This window comes from Lipotes vexillifer, unplaced genomic scaffold (assembly GCF_000442215.2).
Source record: "Lipotes vexillifer unplaced genomic scaffold, Lipotes_vexillifer_v1.1 scaffold197, whole genome shotgun sequence".
Lineage (NCBI taxonomy): Eukaryota > Metazoa > Chordata > Mammalia > Artiodactyla > Lipotidae > Lipotes > Lipotes vexillifer.
The window spans coordinates 1088256-1110990 of record NW_006781042.1 but is presented as its reverse complement, the minus strand read 5'-3'; the positions used below and the strand labels follow the sequence as shown (position 1 = coordinate 1110990).

General features: G+C 50.9%; 1 protein-coding gene across 4 annotated transcripts in view; it reads right to left on the bottom strand.

Annotated features, from left to right (window-relative positions):
* Window positions 1-22735, bottom strand: part of ACTN1 (actinin alpha 1) — a 96536-nt gene that overhangs the window by 21900 nt on the left and 51901 nt on the right. For all 4 annotated transcript variants that reach the window (XM_007454451.1, XM_007454450.1, XM_007454449.1 and 1 more), the window contains exons 2-8: window positions 19747-19861; window positions 15563-15682; window positions 9460-9546; window positions 7479-7566; window positions 6866-6944; window positions 3171-3252; window positions 1866-1951 (exon numbers count right to left, since the gene is read on the bottom strand). In XM_007454451.1, the coding sequence (XP_007454513.1) occupies window positions 1866-1951; window positions 3171-3252; window positions 6866-6944; window positions 7479-7566; window positions 9460-9546; window positions 15563-15682; window positions 19747-19861 (657 nt within the window). The remainder of the gene's footprint in view (window positions 1-1865; window positions 1952-3170; window positions 3253-6865; window positions 6945-7478; window positions 7567-9459; window positions 9547-15562; window positions 15683-19746; window positions 19862-22735) is intronic.

Below are 22735 nucleotides of genomic sequence, written 5' to 3'. Positions count from 1 at the left end.
CAGGGCACCCTTGGGTAGTATGCAACCTGCACCACTGTCCCTGGCAGGCCTGGTTGGGAAGGATCAGGCAGGACCCTGAGCCTCTGGACTGGACACGACGGGGAAGGCAGAAGACTCCGCCCTGCCCTGGCTGCTGGGTAATTTGAGAGGGTAGTCTTGCTTAAGCAGATGGAGGGAGAGAGAGACGTGAGGAGGTGCTGGATATTTAAGAGAATAGGCAGGAAACAGAGCCAAGAACTGTGCTGCTTGGGATAAGGGCTCTCAACTCAGTCCAGGGAAGGAGCTGAGACCGCAAGCTTCTTTCCCGTTTGTGGCACCTATTATGCCCAGTGTGTAGGGACAGAGATGCAGGCCATCCAGAGGCTGGCGTTCTCAGGCATCTTTAAGTGTCCTGGCCAAAGCTCAGAGAGCAACTTGCCCTCCTACAAGGGGCTGGGGTTGCGGTAAGGGGAGGGGGGCTTTTCTAATCCCGCCTTTCATTCCAGGGGCTGCAGTTCCAAGGGGCTGCGGCTGGAGTATCCAGGGCGGATGGAAGAGATGGGCAAAAGGGCGCTGGGAGAGAGGGCGAGGCAGAGGGAGAGCTCACCTTCTGCGCACCGAGAAGGCGTGGCAGTGACATGAAACATTAGGTCACATGGCCTTCCCATCCGGCCTTAGCGTGCCTACACATCTGCACAGAGAAGGAGAAGAGATTGAGAGAAGAAAGTAGCAGCAGCGGCGCAGAACAAACCCAAACAGCCACGGTGGACAGAGCACACAAGACAGACAGACAATGAGGGAATGGGCAGAAAGAGAAAATGAGATGATGGGAGGAGAAAGGGGCTGGGGTGGGAGAGAGATAGGGAAGAGGTGGGGAAAAGGAGGTGGGGGGGCGGGGGCTGGGGAAGGCTGGGCAGAGGGTCGGGGAGGCGGGAGCATCACCCCATCATGCATTTCAAAACAGGCCACTCAGACTCCATGCAGAGGGTGGGAAATTTGCCTGAGTATGTGGCAGCTCCAAGGCCCGGAGCTGAGAGGGCCAAGCCTGTGGTCTGTCGTCATAGCGACCTGGATGTTGTGCTTCTGGGGTCCTGCCTGTGAGGGGACCTGGGGGAGGGGCGCCTGCCACCCGAGCTAAGCCTGCTAATGAAAATATTCAAATCTTCAGTGTCTGCAGTGTGAATGATGCCTTTGTGGAGGGCAGAACCTGCACAACTGGACTTGAACCTCAGGCCTCCCTGGGCAAACCTGGGTCAGGACACGTGAAGTGTTCACCGCGGCCCACCCTTTCCCTTCGTCTCCCCAAGGGGTTGTGCAGAATGACCCTGCATGGGGGCCCCAAGCAAGATATAGAAGGCGCCAAGGCCCAACAGGGCTGTGGACAGATTTGCTAAACCACGCCTGTGAGCGGGAGAAAGGCCGGGGCTTCGTGACACCTCTGCAGAACCGGTCAGTGAAGACAGGAGGCACCTCCCCAGATCTGCCTCCGTAAGGGACGCCTGCTGCTCTGTTAAAGCTGTAGCTTCAACAGAGGTGGGCACAGAGGGGCTGCTGCCCACAGCGCTTCCAGGCCTCCAGAACCACCCCTGGCTGATTTCACCCATGCCGCCCTTCCGGCTGAAGCCCGCCATCTGGGTCCCAGAAGGTGAGCGCTTTCCCAGTGTTCTCCGAGGCAGAAGAGGAAGATGAGAGAAAGCAGAGGGGCGGGTGGGAGAGGAGTTGAGCAAGAATGACACGCCACGTTGGCACCGGGGGCTGACGCTACCGAAGAGACAGACCATCGGACCGTCGCCAAGGCGAGGCGGGGAGAGGAGGGGCGGGAGGGCATGGCTTGGGGTCTGGCATGAGGTGTGCTGGGCAAGGAAGGAGCAGGGGGCCCCGGGTACCTTCTGGGCTCCAGAGAAGGCATGGTAAAAGCTGGACACGTAAGTCATGATGGCTTTCTCATCCGGGCGGGCGGTTCCGACGATGTCTGTCAAGAAAAATCTGGAGTTAAAGCCAGCTGGTGAACACATGATACACTTCCTGATGTGATGGGGAAAGCGGCTCTCAGAACCACCAAGTCTCCTTGCCAAGATGCTGAGCCTGCATCTAACCAGCCATCTGGCATCAACTTCCACTTACGGGAACGCGAGAGGTAGAGAAAGGAGTGAAATGGTACCCGAGGAAGGAAACAGACAAACCAGAGCAAGGGGTACTCGGGACAGCTGGCCTGGGGTCTACGACAAGTTCAATGCCAGGAACGAAAGGGGCCGGAGGGAAGAGAGAAGTGCGACAGATTAGAAAAGACACAAGGAATAGAACAACGAGATGCCACGTGCAGACTCTGTTTGGATCTGGATCAAAACAAAGCAACTAAAAAGAAATAATGGGGAAATTTGATTCTGAACCAGGCAGCAGATGTATCAAGGAATTACTGTCACTTTGCTTGGTGTGAAAATTATTTTATGATTGCATAAGAAAAGATTGCTATTTTTAAGGTATGTATTCTGAAGTATGTAGTAGTGAGATGCTGTGATGTCTGGGACTTGCTTTAAAATATTTCAGCAAAGAAAACAAAAGCGAAAAAAAAAGGAAGTGTGACAAAACCTCAGTAACTGTTCTATCTGGATGGTGGGTACATGGAAGCTAATTATATTATTCTCTCTGCTTTTGCATGTTTGAAAGTGGCCTTACAACTTGACAGTCATTGTCACAAACTATCATATCTTCCATCTATTCTCCTAAGGGCCCATCCATCTTTCCAAAAAGTCATTTGTATTTCCACAAGTGCCCTCTCTCCCACTCCCTTTCCCCTGTGAAGTCAGGTACGTATATGGACCCCAAACTCAAATCACCCCTTTGAGTTACTCATCACTGCAAGCTCCCATGTGTGTGCATGATGCACATGATAATAAACTTTTTTTTCCCTCCCCTGCAACAACAAAGGACCACTGCACTCCACCCCGGCACCCACTACCCCGACTCCAAGACCAAGCCGAGGACCATGCTCAGGCCGCCCTTTTCGACACCAGCTACCCTCCGAACCTCAGGGAATCTCTCTGGAATCCCTGAGAGACAACTGACCCCCTGGCTCCCCAGATGAAGACCAAGCCTTCTCCCTTCTGGCCTCAGGTGCGGGGCCCGCCCTTCCTGGCCGCTGGCCGCAGCCGGAAGAACAGCCGAAGGCCCAGAAGGAAAGCGCCTTTCACCTTCTGCATCCAACATCTTGGGGATGTCCAGGTACTTCTCCGCCACGTCGAAGGCCGTGTTCAGGTTTGTAAGCGGGTCGTCCTAGGGGGAGAAGAAGAAGGCGGGTGAGAGGCGCAAGAAGTCTCTGGCTGCCCCCACCTCCATGATCACCAAGGCTGGGGGCGGGGGAACTGCCACGTGCCGCAGAGCAACGAAGCCCGTGAGCCACAACTACTGAGCCTGCGCTCTAGAGCCCGCGAGCCACAACTGCTGAGCCTGGGTGCTGCAACTACTGAAGCCCATGCACCTAGAGCCCGTGCTCCAGAGCAAGAGAAGCCACCACAGTGAGATGCCCAAGCACCGCAACAAAGAGTAGCCCCTGCTTGCCGCAACTAGAGAAGAGAAAGAAAGGAAGGAAAGAAAAGAAAAGAAAAAAAGAAAGAAAGAAACAAAGAAACAAAGAAAAAGAAAGAAAGAAAGAAAGAAAGAAAAGAAAAGAAAAGAAAAGAAAGAAAGAGAGGAAGAAAGAAAGAAAGAAAAAGAAAGAAATGCAAGCTGAGACCAGGCACTGGCCTGGGAGCCATCAGTCTTGGCTTCTGGTTTCAGCTCCACCACCAGCCAGCCAGCTGGACTGGTAAGTAACCTAACCTCAGTCTCCCCACCTGTTACTCAAGAGTTGGCCTAGGAGCTCTCAAGCCCCTTTGACGCTCATATTCCATGAAATTTGGGGCTCCTTCAAACAGCTACAGTCTTCTGACTATATTCTGGCTCTGCTATCTTCTCAAGAAAACTTATTGGGGATCGGTGAGGAGGTGGGGTAATCGGAACCCTCGTGCACTGCTGGTGGGATTGTAAAATGGTGCAGCTGATGTGGAAAACAGTATGGAGGTTCCTCAAAAAGTTAAACAAAGAACTACTATATGACTCAGCAATTCCACTTCTGGGTCTATACCCCAAAGAATTGAAAGCAGGGACTCAAATATTTTGTACACCCACATTCATAGCAGCATTATACACAACAGCCAAAAGGTGGAAATAATTCAAACGTCCACTGACAGATAATAGATATGGAATATTATTCTGCCGTAAAAAGAAAAGATCCTGAGACGGGCATACTACAACATAGACAGCCTGGAAGACATTATGCTAAGTGAAATAAGTCAGACTCAAAGGGACAAATATTATATGATGCCACTTATATAGGTACCTACAAGAGTGGTCAAATTCAGATACAGAAAGTAGAGTGCCAGGGCCTGGCGGAAGCGGGAGTGGAGAATGATGGTTTAAAGGGTTCAGAATTTTAGTTTTGCAAGATGAAGAGCTCTGGAGTCGGGTGGTGGTGATGGGTGCACACCAGTGTGAACGTACTTAATGCCACTGAACTGTGCACTTAAAAATGGTTTTAAAGTGGTACTTTAAAAATTATGTATATTTTACCAAATTAAAAAAAAATTTTAATATGGAAAGAAACCCATAACTTAGTCGGGGGAGCTCCTTGCTGGACCTCCCACTCGATTCTTGGTTCCCAGACTAAGTTAAAGCAAACTGGCTTTGTCAGCCTATCACTCAGCTTCCGCATTTGCTAAGGTGAGAATCACAGGGTACAAAAGGCTAAATCCGTTCATCTGGGACGCTTTCAGGAACAAACTGCTCAAAATAGAGAAGGTGGAGTCCTTCTGGGAAACTCTCTGGCAGCTTCCAGAATAATAAAAAACCACTGTCAAGCAGCAACAGTCATTTCCGTCCAGGCCCTCGGCCATCCTCAGGCCCCGGGTGCACACCCACCTGCCCCCCTCAATTCCCAGGGACTGCTAGGTCCCCCACGCCCACCTAGAGCGGGTGCCGGAAGGAAGTGCTTCCCGGTCACAGCCCTCGGCTCTCCCCTGTTCCCAAGCACCAGAGGCTCTGGCAACCTCTGTGCTTTCTGGAAAGAATCCACGGTTCAGTGGGAACAGGTCTGTGCTAGGATTTGGGCTGGATTGTACTGTTGCTACTGAATTAAAGAGAAGGGGAGACAGACACAGAGAGACAGGGAGAAATGAAAAGACACGGAGGGGGACAGAGGGTGGGGAGAGGCTGGCCGGGAATGAGACAAAGGCCCCTGGACTCTCACCTCCCGAACGGCTGAGACTCCTAGAGTCGGAGGGCGGGGCGGGGGCCGAGACTGAAAAGCCACAGTCAGCACGGACCTCACTTTATACGGAGGTGGGGAACAGCTGTGCACTGACTGGCTGCTGCCCACCCCGGCCCCCCAAGCAGGGACACAGGCACATGCACACCTGTCACCACAGGGCATCAGCTGACCGCTAGGGCAGTACATGATGATGATACCTTTGAAAAAAGCTTCCGCCTCTAGGATTCCCCCACCTTGGCCCCTGTCTGGTTTGGCCACACAGCTTTCAGGTGGGTCAGGGGGGTTCTCAAATCGATTTTTTTTCTCTTTGCAAAGTGGCTGAGTTAGAGGGCTGGGACCATCCCCCCAATCCCCCAAGAGTTTAGCTGGACCCTAGTCCACATACACCTGGACACCGCCATGCACAGGGCCAGGCAGCGGGCTCTCTCCTTCGGCAGCTGGGCTTTTCCAGGTGGGCAGAGGCCCAGCCTCAAGTTTCAGGCCCAGCTTGGGGTTTCTGGAGCGGATAGGAAACTACTCCTTTCCTCCCTCACAAATCCTTTTTGGCGGTTCACCCCACCACACACACCCCAAAAGGAGGTTCTGATGCCACAGAGCTGCTGCTGCACAAGCAACATCAAGCCTTGCGTGGCCACTGGGGGCAGAGGCAAAGGTGGGGGACTTCACTGAACACTGAGCTCTCCAAGAATCAAGGTCAAGGAGACAAATAACAGAACGGTCGTTCTAGAAGCCCTTTGCCAAGAGATTCAAGGACCAACAGGTGACATTCCAACCCGAGCTCCAGACCATATACCGGGGGCATGAGGAGGGCTCCACGGGTGGCCTCTCCCAGGATGTCTGCACCACAGGGCCTCTCGGTGCTGGGATGGGCTGAGAGGGAGGATGCTGAGTACAGTCACGGTGTCCCAGACAGACCTGTCCCAGGTCAGGCTAGCAACTTTAACCAGCCCGGACACTAAGAACCACCACGAGGCTATAGACACACACACAGCTCCCACCTCCCGGTCTGTTCCTCAACATCTTGCTGCTCAAGAAAACCCCCCAGCAACTTCACACCAAAAGCATAAATGAATCAAGCAGCAATAAAATCCCCAGCCAAACTTCAGCAATGGGGGAAGGACAAATCCATGGCGGGAACCTGCCCAGGACTGTGGAGCAAGTCTCGGACAAGGCTGGGATAGATGTCTCTAAAAATATGCAATATCTTAAATTATGAAAGTAATATATGCACCTTGCACAACCCAGAAAAACAGAAGGGGAAAAGGCCACTTAGTATCCCTTCATCCTAACAAAATTGCTTTGGTGGTTTTGATATTTTTCCTGGCAGGTTGGGCATGTCAGCAATTACCTATGTGCTATGCACATACATACTCAAGCAGCCCTGATAGAGGAGGTGTTTTTCTCTTACTTCTAGAAGGGTTGTCTCCTCAGCTAGTCTAAGGAGACTGACACCCCTTCACACTGGGCCATGGGCTCTCAGAACAGGGGGCCCAGTCCTGCCCATCCCCCACCCAACCAAGGGGGACCAGTCGGTAGGAGCTGCTGGGGGAGGGGGCAGGAGGGTCAGGTGAGCACACGAACCTTCCGCAGCTTCCCGTAGTCAATCAGCTCAGGCCGGTGTCGGTGAATCAAGGCACAGAAGCCGAGGCCGTCCTTCCAGCTGCCCGGGGGGAGAGAAGTGGGGGCAAGCTGGTGAGTCGGGCCAAGCAGTAGGGGCAAAGCACTAAGCAGGGGTCTCCTTTTTTCCAGAGATAAGTACATAACCCTTCAGAGCAGGAGCTGGGAGAAGATACCATGGGAAGGAACTTTCTTCCTGCCACGATCCCAGGCACTGGGATACGACACTGTGGGGCTTGGTAAGTTGAGACACACCTGCCACATCCAACCCTACCCGCCCCCAAGGTCCAGGGCCCTTGTCTGCTCTGTTCCAGAGCCCCAGGCTAGAACTTCCCAGACACTCTCCTTGGGGGGCTCCAAGGGCATCAACCAAAGGTGTATCAGGCAGTAGCTAGGAGGGAGAGGGCTCCTCTCCAGGAGGAAGGGGGCATCAAACGGTGACACTCCCTTCCCAGAAAAGCGACTTCTTCCCCAAGTGTCTTTGTTCTGTTCTAGAGCTAAGACTGACCCAGCCAAGGGGGTCCTTGGGGGAAGCAGCCCAGGTTCCGCAAGGGTCCCTCAGACCCCAGCCACTCACCTTATGTGGAAGTTCTGGATGTTGACGTTTTTGTAAGGGGCTGTCTTTCTCTGACACCACAAGAGCAGCCCTTCCTTCGCTGAAGTCTCTGTGGGGAAGGGGATGATGGGCAGAGAGGTCAGTGGCTGGCTTGGTGGAGGGAGGGGCGTGGGTTCGTGGAGGTCCCACCGTGACCACAGAGTCCATGCTCTTTCACACAGGGGGTCCACACAAAGACCCCTAGATTTCAACCCTGCTGCTACCAGGCCAAAAATCTATTTCCTTGACAAAGTTTGAGAACTTATTTGAGAAACATAGAAGTAAGCTAGGAAGCGTATCATAACTGGCCACCTTACACATTTAAATACTGAGAAAATGGCTTTTCAAACTTTCAGAATATCTCCCCTTCACTCCCTTTTATGCAAAGAAATGGCAACAATACAAAATAAGCTGGCAACTTATGTCAGGTGGCCACTTTGGGGAGGAAGGTTTGATTGGTCTGTGAAATCTGAAATCCAGGAATCTTCAGATAGGGGCCCCATGTACCCTGTGGAGGGCACACAGCCGCGTGGGAAGAAAGCATTAGGACTTCCGGTTGCATTTAGTGTTCATCTAAAAAAAAAAAAAAAAAAAAAGGATAGTAACTATTATCCACCTCACCTGGCTACTTTGAGAAATAAATAAGATTCCCCATATGATATAAAAAAAAAAAAAAAAAAAAAAGGTTTCCTGATATTTAATGCATGGATTGACACTGTTGCTGTGTGTAAAGCAGACATGTATCAGTAAGATAGGGCAGGTATCTGAGAGGACCCCAGAAGCTCCCAGCCCAGGAGGGCTGCAAACTGCACCGCCCCCATGTGTTCATGGCTGTGAATTGCAGGTTATAGTACTCAGTAAAGTGGGTTTGTGGATGATCTCATTTACTTTCGATTCACAAAATGGACTTTAAAATGATGTTAAACAATTCCTGCAAAGATAATATAATAATTCAAGCACAAGAAAACGATTAAAAAATCAGCAAAGCTAACGCTTCTGCCTTTAGTTCAAGCTCTTTGTCAGTCACATTACAAGATGAAAAAACGATTTAATCAGAACTGACAAGATGTCTACCCAAAAGAATAAACTCATCAAGAAAGCTATTTGAAAACCAGATTTATATCTGATATCACTAACAAGCACCATGCCCTAAGTGACTACTGTGGGTATCTTTTTAACCACTTCAGCCCTAAATACCAGGTATCTATAAACCAAACTTAGAATTTCACATTGCCGTACCACCAAGTGTCAAACCAAGATTTCCATAACAAAGCAATTTAACCCACATTGTTCTCATTAAAAATTATTTTGAACAAAAATCTTTTCAAGATTTGATTTCTGGGCCATTAAAATGAATAAAAAATATTTTTAAAATATCTCCACCTCATCTTTAAAAAATTTGGTTTGGTGTGTTTTATAATATGCATAGAAACACATGCATATAATTTAGTGCAAAATAAATACACACGTATCAGACATAAAGCTCAAAAACTGCTGGAGTGTGAAATCAAAAATTTAGAGAGATCACTGCCCCAGACCATGGTGGCCCCTTGCAGATCTAAAAGGTGGCCACCAGAGGGTGCTATGGGAGCAAAGTGGAGGACCTGGTGTCGGCTCACCCTCCTGTCACTCCCTCCTGACTGCTATTCCCCTACCCTTTCAGATTTAACAACCCAAGAGCCAGGTGGGGTGTTTCCAATACACTTCCTCACAGCAACCTTGGGCTTTCTCAAAGTGAGGGGTTTCCCTGGGGCCAACACATCTATGGGGACCAGCACTCCAAACAGTTCTTACTTCCCTGTAGACTAGGAGAGAGCACAGATGCCAGCGATGGGTAAGCGGCCCAGGATGCGGCCCGTCATGAAGGCCCTGTTGCCCCGGGGATCAGGGAGGAAGATGTGATGGTGAAGGCACGGGAGAGGTGGAAGCCTGGGGATGACATGGAACAGAGCCAAAGACCTACCTTCCACAGAGATGTCCTGGATGGCAAAGCGGAGGATGATGGTCCAGATCATGCCCAGGGTCATTTTCACGTTCCCATCCACGATTTCTACAGAAACAGCAGGAGGACACATGAAGGGTCCCAGCAGGAACAGAGTTCACATTCCCTGAGTGCCCATGTCACTCCGTGCGACACTTAGGAAGTCAATGACCACACACTCCACTTCTAGAGGGAAGTCTAAAAATTAGTGCAATTACATGTCACAGGTGTCCGGAAGGAAGTCTACTTGGGAGCGTCTTGGGGGCACCAGGAGAGCGGTCAATTCGACTGGGTACAACAGGAAAGGCAACAGAGAAGGGGGTGTCTTAAACCCTGAGTGGTGCCCACCAGCCTAACAGAGAAGAGGGAGAGAATTTCTATACCATCACAAACGTCCTGGCACCTCTGTGACCTGAGGACCTCTGGGCAAGCACAGCTCTCAGAACAGGCATCCACAGCTGGAAAGCCAGTGCAGGCAACAGAAATTAACCAACCCGACAAAGTTTATAAACTGCCACTGGAAGGATCCACTAACTCACAAATCAAGTTCATGATGCCACTAGCTGGGTATTTTTTAATAAAAAACAAACAACAGCTTCAAGATCACAATTAAGAGGTACCCCACTATGGGTTTCCCTGGTGGCACAGTGGTTAAGAATCCACCTGCCAATGCAAGGGACATGGGTTCGAGCCCTAGTCCGGGAAGATCCCACATGCCGCAGAGCAACTAAGCCTGTGCGCCACAACTACTGAGCCTGTGCTCTAGAGCCCGCGAGCCACAACTACTGAAGCCTGTGCGTCTAGAGCCCGTGCTCCGCAACAATAGAAGCCACCGCAATGAGAAGCCCATGCACCGTAACAAAGAGTAGCCCCCGCTCGCTGCAGCTAGAGAAAGCCCGCTCACAGCAACGAAGACCCAACGCAGCTAAAAATAAATTTAAATTTTTTTTTAAATGAATAAAATCTATCTTAAAAAAAAAAAAAGAGAGATACCCCACTAAATTCAGTCTAAACAGCACTTTCTGGACTTTTTAAAAAATGTTATAAATTCTATGAAGTAATTTTTCTTTTTTTCTGTACCAGACTCAAAGGCAGGGAATACAAAGATAAATAAGGCCTGTCTTTAAGGAGCCTAAGACATGGAGTCATTTATAGTCTTGGGGGTTGAGAAGGGTAACAATCAAACGCAGACTCCTTATCCTCACCTGCTTCCAGGCCTGGCCCCATGGTGAGGTACTCTCAGTTAAGACTCAGGCATCCAAAGAATATCTCATTTTTGCCTACCTAGGAAAAACGTCTCTCCTCCTTCCACAGAAACACCCAAACCCTGGGGGTGTTGCTTACTGAATTCTAACTCCTACCAAAGAAGGAGTTTCACTCCAGAAAACAGAGGGGCCAAGGACAGGCAAATAGTGGTATGTGTACAGTTAACAGCCCATGTACCACCCATCCCCAGTGCCCACCTGATTCCCCACACACCCTCAGAGTGTAACCCTCCCCAGAGGGCTCTCCTGTCCTGGTCCCAAGAACGGCAGATCCTTTCCCCAGGCATCTCTGTGTTTGGAATAAGGCTGCCCATCTCATAGGCATCTATATGGCCTGAAATGCTGGGTCCAAAAGAAGGGTTCCAAGGCCACAACCGCGTCCCTGGGGGGAAAACCATGACGCTAGATTAACAATGTCTGGGACTTCCCTGGCGGTCCAGTGGTTAAGACTTCGCCTTCCAATGCAGAAGGTGTGGGTTCGATCCCTGGTTGGGGAGCTAAGATCCCACATGGCTTGTGGCCAAAAAACCAAAACATAAAACAGAAGCAATATCATAACGAATTCAATAAGGACTTTAAAAATGGCCCACATCAAAAAAATCTTTAAAAAAACAAACCAAACCAAAAAAACAGTGTCGCTGTGGGTGTGGGAAGAAGCCATTCCTAGACCACAGCTACCTGTGAAGCTGCTCATACCCTGCTTTTACTCAGAACCTGCCTGTCCCCTGGCCCCAGTCCAGGGAGGCAGTCACCTGAGCAGTATTCAGATGGTGGAATGAATGATGCCGAAGGAACTCCACGTGATAGAAACTAGAACCCTGGGGGTCCCCACCTCCCAAGACCATTGGGTTTAGCTACTGTACCCGCCGCCCCCTCCATCCTAAGGACAGATGCTAAATCATCGAGCCCACCCCCAGGCTCTAGCACCCAAAGCCATCAAGCTTTCCCTGCCTCAAGATTTTAAAAGGAAAAATCCTTCTCAGGTGCTCTCATCTGGTTAAATCCCACCACTCACCCACGTCAAGTCCCAACCCCGTGAAGTCTAGACATTCTAGAATCAAGTATCACACAAGAAATCCTAAGGATCTATTCTAACCCCTGCCGCGGTGTGGAGGCTTCTTGCCTCTGGCCTCCATCTTTGGGGGCAGGGAACCCGTACCTTTCCCAGAGCACCCACTGCATCCCCTAAGGTTCTGTATGTTATCCACAGTCAGCCTGCCCACAGAGTCTCCCTTCCGGGCCTGGTTCTGCACGTCAGAGTCAGCCAGAGTCGAGACCTTGCCCCACCTGATAACACTTCAAAGGTCTGGGGCCTTTCACCTGGGCTGGGCCTGGTCCCCAGGGCACCCCAGCCAGAACAACTGGCAACATCTTCCCCACCCCAACCGCAGGAGGGCTCCTTCCAGGTGATCCATTCCACCGCCTTTTATAGTCTACAGCAGTAAACTTCACTTCATTAAAATAAACAAAACCCATTCAGGGCCTCATCTAGTTTCCTGGCTCAGCAGAGCAGCTGTCCTGGCACGATCTTGGTGCTCAGCATTTTTTGTTTTCTTTTTTTAAATTTATTAGAGTATAGTTGATTTACAATGTTGTGTTAGTTTCAGGTGCACCCCAAAGTGATTCAGTTATACATATACATATATTCATTCATTCTCTTTCAGATTCTTTTCCTATATTGGTTATTATTTCAGCTTGAAACAGGAGCGAGGATCTCAGAGGGAAGCCTTGGCCTAAAGGCAGCAAGAAGGTAGGGAATGTCTCATTTTAAGGACGCTTTAGAAATCTTTTTGAGAAGCGAGGCTTGTGCCGAAGGAGCTAGAAAACTCTGGCCAGCTAGGTTAGGTGACTCCCCAGAGATTAGAGGGGGGTCGTGAGCGTTTACACCCATGTCAGTCTTTGCTCCTTACCCCTCTGTTGAGACAACATAGCCAGCTTGACCTGCCACTTCAGAGCTGAGGAAAATCAGACATGAAATTTCTGTCCTGGGCCCCTGCAGAAGAGGCAGCAAAGCCTTGGGGTGATGGGAGAGCTTCAGACCTCGGGTCCAGAGCCCAAACCCCCGGGGTTTACTGGGCTCTGCCATATGGAAGCAGTCTGGCCCAGAGCCCGTACTACACACTTCCATTCCATGAACTTCTTTGAGCCTCAGTTTCCTTGACTGTAAAATGTGGCTGGTGACATGACAAGCCTGTTAAAGTATCCTGTCTAGTCAGCCACAGATCTGGAACTCAGCAAGTGCTATTCTCGCCCATCTGCTCCTTTCTTCCTCCCCTCTGGTATTCAGTCTTTACAAATATATTTTTTTAGGTAGTTGTTAAATTTTCCTTTCTAAAAATCTGGATTGGGGCTTCCCTGGTGGCGCAGTGGTTGAGAATCTGCCTGCCAATGCAGGGGACACGTGTTCGAGCCCTGGTCTGGGAAGATCCCACATGCTGCGGAGCAACTAGGCCCGTGAGCCACAACTACTGAGCCTGCGCGTCTTGAGCTTGTGCTCCGCAGCAAGAGAGGCCGCGACAGTGAGAGAGACCCGCGCACTGCGATGAAGAGTGGCCCCCGCTCACCGCAACTAGAGGAAGCCCTCGCACAGAAACGAAGACCCAACACAGCCATAAATAAATAAATAAATAGATAGACAGATAGATAGATAAATAGATAAATAAAATTAAATTAAATTTTAAAAAATCTGGATTTCTGGCTTCTTTTGAAAAACTGGAAGATCTAGCAATGCTTGCTGAGTATCCCACACAGCAACAACTGGCTAGATCTACATGGCAGCTGCCCCTGCTTAGAAGGACATGTTCTCCCCTCTTCTCCCCACTCATCCCTACCGCTCACCCCAGCCCACATCATACGTCCTCTACCTCCCTGTTCCAGTGAGCATCTGAGCTTGCACCAGACGACCTGAGTGGCAATTTCTTTGGCTTCCCATACCTGCTTGGTTGAAACTTTTTCTGCGAAGTCTTTTTTTTTATTTTTTTGCAGTACGCGGGCCTCTCACTGTTGTGGCCTCTCCCGTTGCGGAGCACAGGCTCTGGACGCGCAGGCTCAGCGGCCATGGCTCACGGGCCCAGCCGCCCCGCGGCACGAACCCGTGTCCCCTGCATCGGCAGGCGAACTCTCAACCACTGCGCCACCAGGGAAGCCCATTCTGCCAAGTCTTGATTCCTCCCTAAGAGAACGAACTATTCTTTTCTTCTTAACAGGCAATGATTATTTTCCCACTCACAAAGCGAGGTATCCTGCTACACACAAGCCCTTCGAACGTTTACTGAGCACTGACTGTGTGCATCATGCTGCTAGGGGCTGCGGCCACAAAGATATAGAAGACGTGATCTCTGCCTCACAGCTGAGGGGATGGGATGCATAAGGCACCACCCGTGGTGGCCTCAAGTACTAGCCTGAGTCCCTGGTAAGGCAGGGGTCAGCAAGCTTTTCCTGTAAAGGGCCTGATAGGAAATATTTTCGGCTTTGCAGGCCATATGGTCTCTGCCGCAACTATTCAATTCCGCCTGTAGCAGGAAAGCAGCCAATAATATGTAAACAAATGGGTATGGCCGTGTTCCAATAGTTACAAAAACCCAGGTCAGCCAGGTTGGACCCCATGGACTGTAGTCTGCCAACCACTGTGCTCAAGTTTCTCAGTTTGATGTTGATATATCAAATCCCTCAATTTCTAGAAAAAAAGAGGAGGACTTTAAAGTCATCAACCAGAGAAGAGATCAGCTCCTATGGATTTACTGAAGCAAGACCCTCCAACCTCTGCAAGGAAAGGCCACCCTCTGGGGTATTTCTCTGGAGTCACTCAGACCTGAATTTGAGTTCCGGCTTTACCACTTGCTGATGATGGGACTTGGGACAAGTTAATCTCGTCAGGCATGTATTTTCGTATTGTAAAATGGGGATAATAATTAGAGCCACCTCATAGGGCTGGTGAGGGTGAAATGAGATCACTGGTGCAAAGGGCTTCAGCACAGTACCTGCTGCAGAGCAAGTGATCAGTAATCACAGCCAGGGTTGTATCTACAGTGAAGAAATGAATGAATGGAGATGGTGTCTTACTCACCTTTTGATCTCTGGCACCACACAGCAGATGCCCAATCCATTGCAGAATCCATGGGACACAGTCCTGACGGGGCCTAGTTATGGTATTTTATTCTAATCACCTCACGACCCCCCCTAAATCCTTCAGAACCATTACAGTGCACACAAGAAATTGTGCAACCTCCTTTTAACCATTAAGAACATGCTAATAATGGATTAGACTGAGCTTTAAACAATTTTTTTAAATCAAAGTAAAGTTGATTTACAATCTTGTGTTAGTTTCAGGTGTATAAACAATTTTTTTATAAGTAAAGGGCAAAGAGTCAAGAAGCTGCTCTGCAGGGAAATGACATGAAAAATGTTCCTAAAGGCGTGTAGACAGCCATCCTACAGGGGGCTGCCTCCACCCAGCCAGTGTCTGCACACTCTCCCCAGACCACAGAACTCTCTGCTCGGGACAGCGCAGTGCAGCCAGGCCTGTGGAAGAGGGAGGTGGCATTCCACACAGGTATATCCCACAGCGCTAGGATTCAGCGGAGGGGTTGCCAAAGTGCTGAGATTGGATGGAAAGTGCTATATTTACAGGAAGGATCCACGGGGTTGACCAGATGGAGGTGCTGGGAGCCCCACTTCCAAATGCCCCCAAGGATGTCTAGAAGTGGGTGGGACATAGGAGTGGGTCTAGGAGTCAGGCTGGAAAAGGCCAAAAGAACCAGGAAGTTGTGGGGTGGGGAGAATCCAACTCTGGGGGGCAGCCAGGGGCAGGCCTTACTCACCTTCAGCTCCTATGGACACCAGCTTGACCCCCTTGCTGGCTATGAAGTCCAGGGCCTTGTTGACATTGGAGATCTTGTGCACCCTCATTTTGCCTCTCTCCGGCTTGGCCAAGCGTTCACCTGAACACAGACCGAGAGGGAGGGACAGGAAGTGAGATGCTGTTCTCCTACTTCTCAGGTCTAAACTGCTTGCAGCCACTCAACAAGTCTGTATTAAGCCCCTAACATATGCCACAGACTTGGCTCTGTGCTGGGAATGTGGGGGTGAACAGAACAGTTCGCTGCTTTCATGTACTTATGATCCAGGAGGAGAGACAGATCTTCATCAGAGAAACACGCAAATGAACAAGTAGCCAGAAGGGTAAATGCTTAAAATAAACGCTTTAAAAGAGACAGCAGAGGAGGGCAGGTAGGAGGGTGAAAGAGTTGTGAGGTGGTCAGGGGAGGCCTCTGAGTGGGAGGCAGTCAGGCCCAGACTGCAGGGAATGGTGACCAAGGCAGAAGGAACAGCATATGCAAAGGCCCCGAACTCCAAGCCTAGATTGTTTTGGCCTGGGGGAGTGTTTGGGTCACTCTAGAGTATTCTGGAGGAGTTCCCTGTGCGATGCCAGAGTCCTCTCTCATTTGAGCACCGCTGCTCTTGTACAGTTACTGCCTCCCAGGGGTACCCTCGGCTCAGCTCTGAGTCAATCCCCCACCGTCACTCAGCAGCCACTCCCCCCCCCCCCCCCCCCCCCCCCCGCCAATAAGCTACTTACTTTGACCCATTCATCCAGCATCACCCCACCCCACCCCACCCCTCCAGCTTCCACAGGGGAGCCCCTGCTGCTCTGGCTTTTCGGTCAGAAGCTGCCAGGAAACAGGCGTTGAGGAGCAGGTTCTCCAAACACCCTGTTAAGAGCACAGACCAGAGGTGTCCAGGGACCTCCTGAAACCATCTGAAAAATGTGTATGTACAACATGTGTGCCCATATCTGGGGAAGGGGCGCACAGCGTTCAGAGTCTCTAAGAAGTCAGGGACCCTAAAAGGCTGAGAACCACCATCCTAGGACCTGAAATTCAGGACCCTTGCACCTGCCACGGTCTCCAGACCAGCCCAGCAGTGCCCTCCCCGCTCCCTTCCGAGCACATCGACAGTCTGGCTGAGAGATCTCAAGGGGCAGGGTGGCCCTGATGCTGGGCCATGCCTACTCTGTCAGAGCGGCACTTCTCTGGGGGGCCTCCCAACTCCCCAGGGGGCCCCCCAGCTTCTAGAGAACAGAATTCCTGCCACAGATGTCATTTGGCCGGGCAGCTCCCAGGGAAGCACAGCTGGGTTTTTACTATTAAATCAAGACTTTCCGCTCACGGCTTTCCCAAGGCTGTGGCCACTGCCCCCCTCTCTGGCAATGTACCCTACCACCCTCCTGAGCAGATGAGATGCCATAGGGCTCCCTTCCGATAGGATGGATGGAGACAGTACCTCGTGCCCCCGGAAGGCTGCTCCCGCTAGAGCCCCAGCCCTTAGGTCCTGCTAAGCCCGAGCTCGCCAGCCAGCCCGCCAGCCAGCCCGCCAGCCATGTACACTGGCTGGAATGGGGCTTCTCCAAGACAGTGGAGGCAGCAAGGATAGTGGTTCTGGGATTTCAATCAGCACAAAACCACCAGGAGGACCTGCTAACTGCAGACATCCAGTCCCCTTCCCCTGCTTCCTGAGTTTCTGATTTAGGAGGTCTGGGGTGTGGGCTGGGAATCTGCATGTGGCCAAGCAGTCCTGCTGATTCTGCTGGGTGGTCCAGGGACCACACTCAGAGGACCTCTGCAGGGAGCACCCTCTTCCTTCTCCTGTTATCCTACCCATCTCCAGAAACGCTCGAGTGACTCAATCTCTCCCCGCCCCACAGATGTGCACAGGCTGGCCCTGTTCAGTGAGAGCACCTGGTGGGTATGCGGAAAAGCCCTGTGGGCAGTCACTCTACTATTTGTTGAGCATCACCTACGTGCCAAGTACAGGTCTAAGCACTTGGGATACAGATGAGACTGTCCCCACCCCAAGGGGCTCAGTGCGCAGCGGGGAGAAAACACATGAGCCAAAAATGATCCTGCTGCATGGCAAATGACACACTAGAGGAATCAACAGCCTGTTCTAGAAGCCCAGAGGAGGGCAGCCACTCAAAGCACGAGTGGGGGTGGGGGGGTGGGGGGCGGTGGTAGTCAGGGAAGCCTTCCTGGAGGAAACGCCTAAGCTGAGTTTTGAAGAATGAAAAAGAACAATGCCAGGTTTGTTTAAACTAAGAAATGTTGGAAGAGAGGTCGGGAAAGACACTCTAAAAAGCAGAGGAAAACATATGGCAGTTCCTAAAAAAATTAAATATAGAATTATTCTAGGACCCAACAATTCCACTTCTGGGTACATACGCAAGAGAACTGAAGGCACAGACTTGAACAGATATCTGTACACCATGTTCTTAGCGGCATTATTCACAATAGCCAAAAGGTGGAAATGACTCAAGTGTGAATTGACAGATGACTGAATAAACAAAATGTGGGATGTATATACACGATGGAATATTATTTGGCCTTAAAAAGGAAGGAAATTCTCATACATGCTATTTCATGGAGGAACTATGAGGACATTATGCTAAATGAAATAAGCCACTCACAAAAGGACAAATACTATATGATTCCACTAATACGGGGAACCTAGAACAGAATATGTGAATCAAGTTCACAGAGACAGAAAGCAGAATGGCGGTGGGCAGGGGCTGCGGCGGGGGAGAAGGGAATGGGGAGTTGGCATTGAATGGTATGGAGCCACAGTGTAGAATGCTGAAAAAGTCTGGAGATGGATGGTGGTGATGCTTGCACAACAATGTGAATGTACTTAATGCCTCTGTGTACATTTTAAAACGATCAAAATGGTAAATTTTATGTTACGTATATCTTACCACACACACACACGCCCCACCCCACCCCACAGATTTCACCTGCAATGAAAATATTTTCAAGTATTGGGGAGTGGGGGAAGGCAGTCGGAGCTTGTGCAAAAGCACAGAAAACAGAGACCGTGCCATCTGGGGAGGACTGCGTGTGCCCCCATGTGGCAGAGGGTCTGAAGCCTGACACATCTTTGGGAATAGTTAGTTGAAAACAAAGCAGGTGCCAGCTCATGAAGGATCCTGCTAGCTATGCTAAGGAATGTGGGCTGCAGGCGCAAAGCCCCAGAGAGGCAATGAAAAGTTTCAAGCAGGGAACATCGCGACCATATTTGGGCCATTGGATGGACCCTCTGACCGTGTGTGGGTAACGGAGGGCGGTGGGAAGGGAGAAGCTGGGAGGAGGGGTCAAAGGCCTCTGCACATTATCTAGGTGACAGCTGACACAGGCGCACTGACACCGTGAGGTAGCAGAGGCAAAAGAAGGATAATAGAAGGAAATAGAATGAATGAAACTTGAATGCCAAAGAGCAAAGGCATTGAACCCTGGGGCACATGGGGGGAAAGATGCCCAGTGCGATCCAGCGTTTAAAAGGAGGCTCCAGGTAGAAGGATGGTCTGAGACTAGCCTAGGACCGGTGGCAAAGTGGAAGGTAAAGTGAAGAAAGCAGCCAAGATCCTCCAGTGCATAAGCCAAGGCTAGAATCTCGGGACCTCCAACCTTTAAGGGATGGTGGAGGAAAGGTATTCATAAGAAAGAGGAGATATGCATTGGAGAGGAGCTGTCCCTCCAGATATCTGGACACCCAAATTCCAAGCTGGGGGCTGGATAAGAGACTGGGATCACCTGGATATAGGTAGCAGTGGAGCCAGTGTTTGGAGATGGTCAGCCATGGTTGCTTTCTTGACCACAGAATCCTAGCATTTGGAGAAGAGACCTCAGAGACCATCCTTCAAACCCCTCTTTATGCAAATGAGGATGCTGAGGCAGAAAGGCAGCGACTTGTCCGAGGGCACACAGGCAGTTGGCAGCAGAGCCAGGACCAAACTCAGTCTCCTTGTCTGAATTCACACGTCACCCCCAACTTTTTTCAAGACACCCAAAGCTAGCCATAACCAAGGACAGAGCAGACGCAGAGGTGTCAGGGCAGCATTCCCGAAGTGGCAGAACCCAGTGGGCAGTGCCTGATCCCGGGCCATGGTGGCCCCACCCATCTGGCATCACCTCACCTCTGCTCTGGCTCTCCCAAGGCCAGTGGTCCAGCTCACCTGAGATGACCTCCAGCAGCAGCATCAGCTTCAGGCCATCCCGGAAGTCCTCCTCGATGTTCTCGATCTGCGTCCCTGCCTTCCGGAGGTGGGAGTTGCACCATGCTGTAAATGTCTGCGCAAAGGAAAGAAGAGCAAGTGTTCAGTCTCTCCTACAGGCCACATGGTCTCTGAGGCCCTTAGGACCCGTCTGTCTCACGCCCTTTTTCCAGTTGTTCTGTATAAGGTGTTGGGCAGGCTGGTGTTGTCATCCTTGTTGGTCAAGACATCTAACCATCAAGGGTGAGAAACCCACTCAGCAGAGCCCATAAAACCTCTCAGCGTGGTTGTTCTGCAGTCTCCTTCACCTCATCGCAGGGCAACAGCTGAGGGGCCGCCCTGCAGGGCCAGTGGCATGGGTGGGCACCAGTGGGATGGGCAAAGCAGCACCTTCCTTTAACAGCTCCCCTCCCAACCTCCTTCCCAAAACATCATCCCCACCCACACTGAGAAGTGGCACAGGTTCCATTCTTAGCAGTTCACCTCTTAGATTATAAGGCTTACTTTCGATCTTCACAGTTACAAGGTCGAGTACCCCAGGGGTAAAGTATTAAGCCTCATTAACACCTTAGGGTAAATAAGTTTATTAAATCCTTGTCCATTTGGCAGCTAGCTAAAGGAAAATTAGTCAGTTTTGTTGGGGACAGAGTTCAGAGGGGCAGTGTCAGAATAGAGAGAAGTAAGTACCCCCAATGGTGTATGTGTGTGTATTTGGGGTGGGAGGTGGAGGCACCTTAAGGTGCAAAAGTAAGAGCGAGAATTTCAAAAAGGGACTGTCCGAAGACTAAATGAAAGACCATCAGCGCTGTAATTGTCTGATCTGTGGGGAGAGAGCAGCAACCTTGAAGCTTCTGTATTAAGCCGACCATCAGGCAAGGCCAAGCTATCCTGCGCCAACAGCACCCTCTGGTGGCTCACACAAGGAACAGGGTGACTCAACAAACATGAGAAACAGCATGCACTTCCATTTCGCTCGCCCATCCGAACAGAACTTGGGCAAGTGTCTCTCCCCAGCTGTCACAAACAGAGAGAAGAGCTCTCTTACTTTAGATCCAATCTATTCCTTGGCAACTCAAGACTCCTCTGCGCCAAATGGTACTCTCAGCTACATGGGGGCTCAAAAGCCAACCTTCAGTCCCCCACAGCAGGGCCAGCCAGCTCTCTCCCCACCTGTCCTGCAAAGTGGCAATGGTGACAGTGTTATTTCTCATAACAGCAGCAACCACCCTGGAAATACTCCCCCTCTTCGGAAAGGTCACCGGACTCATGACCCCCCACCACCACGTCCTCTTGCCCTGGGGAACTCCAAAGGGAAGTGGCAATAAATGGTCAGGAGAAGGGGGCAGCGCCACAGCAAGTGAGTACTGGGGTGAAGAAATGGCCGCGTAGGCTTATAAACCAAGAGTTGACGAGCCTGTGGGCAAGAAGGTGAGACAGCAGCCCACACGAGGTGGGGACAGGGGGCCGCACTATGACACCCCTCCATTCTTAAATCATATCTCACTAGAAACTCAGCAACACAGGGTACTTCTCTCTCCCTGCAAACACAGCTCCACTCTGTAGGCCAGCCCACACCCACGATAGACAAGAGGGATGTGCGTGTGCTGTCCCAAAGCTTTCGTAAGCCTGGCACACAGCTTGGGGGTGGGCAGGGGACATACACTGATTCCTCAGCCTGGAGTGTCCTTTACGTCATGCTTGGCTGACTCACACTCTTCTAAGACTGGGCGAAGGCATCACCTCCTCCAGAAAGCCTTGCTGATAGCCACCCGCCACATCGGGCTGATGTGTGAGCCCACGGCACCCTACAACCCCTCTTTATCATTGCCCGTATCCCACTGCATGGTGGCCACCGGTCAGCTTCACACCTGGACTCACCCTAAAGTCTCGGGGCACAGAGTCATAGACGCAGCAGTGAACAAAATAACAAAATTCCTTGCCCTGTGCAACGGACATTCTAGTGGATGTAAAAGTGAGAACCGATGCAAAGTGGGAGGGTCCTGGAAGATCCAACCACCCCTGGATGGTATCAGTGCAGGGGGGTGATGGGCCAAACAGCGCTCTCAGAGACCCTCTGGAAGAGGAAGACTGCTCAGAGGAAAGGGGATGAAGCAGGGCAAGAAAGAGTATCTACCAGGTCCCCTTCCTCTCGTGTTGACATTGCAAACCTAGCAGAGGATGAGAGGCTACTTAGTTTTTATTTTCACTGTGCTGTCAATTTTTTGATGTAAAAAATACTAAAGAATTTTTAAATCTTTAAAATAAATATGAATTTGTTTATCGTTCCTTATTCTCTCCCGGCTGTCATGTGCCTGTATATGCACTTCTGCCCGGGTGTCATCACACTGTACGTTGATGGAGGGGGCAGTCATTTACCACCATCTTGCATTTCCACAGCACGTTACTCTCATCTCCCTCCCAGGCCCACACTCAGCTTCTGCCTGGGGCTTTCTGCTGACTTGGCAGGAAGTGGGTCACCCCAGCAGCTCAAAGGGATAGCTTTCAGGTCCAGTGGGGCTGGGGTCCTGGTGGGAATCCCCAGACCCCCGCAGCTGGAGGGGCTGTGAAACCTCACTGTTTACCACCCAGTCGTGGAGAGGGGATGGGGTGAGAGAAAGGAGGAAGAGGACATGTGGGTAAAGATACCACTTTTGCAAGAGGAAAAGTGCTGTTGAAAGCAGCCAGCCCCATTTCCTGGAGAAGCCAGTCCCAGAACCCTGGAGGCTGACATGCACCTGTGTTCGCTCAGACTCCCCACACAAAGCCCTGCCTCTGAGGCCTCAGGGGCTGCACCTGGATAAAACCCCAAGTCCCCTTCCCGGCCCCTACTGGTGGCTGCTATGAAGGGGCCTCTGAGCACCTCCCCAGCAAGCAGCCCGATGCTCAGGTCATGGAGGAAAGGGTAACTCAGTGATTAAGAACATGCACTTGGGGGGGCACCAGATCCGGT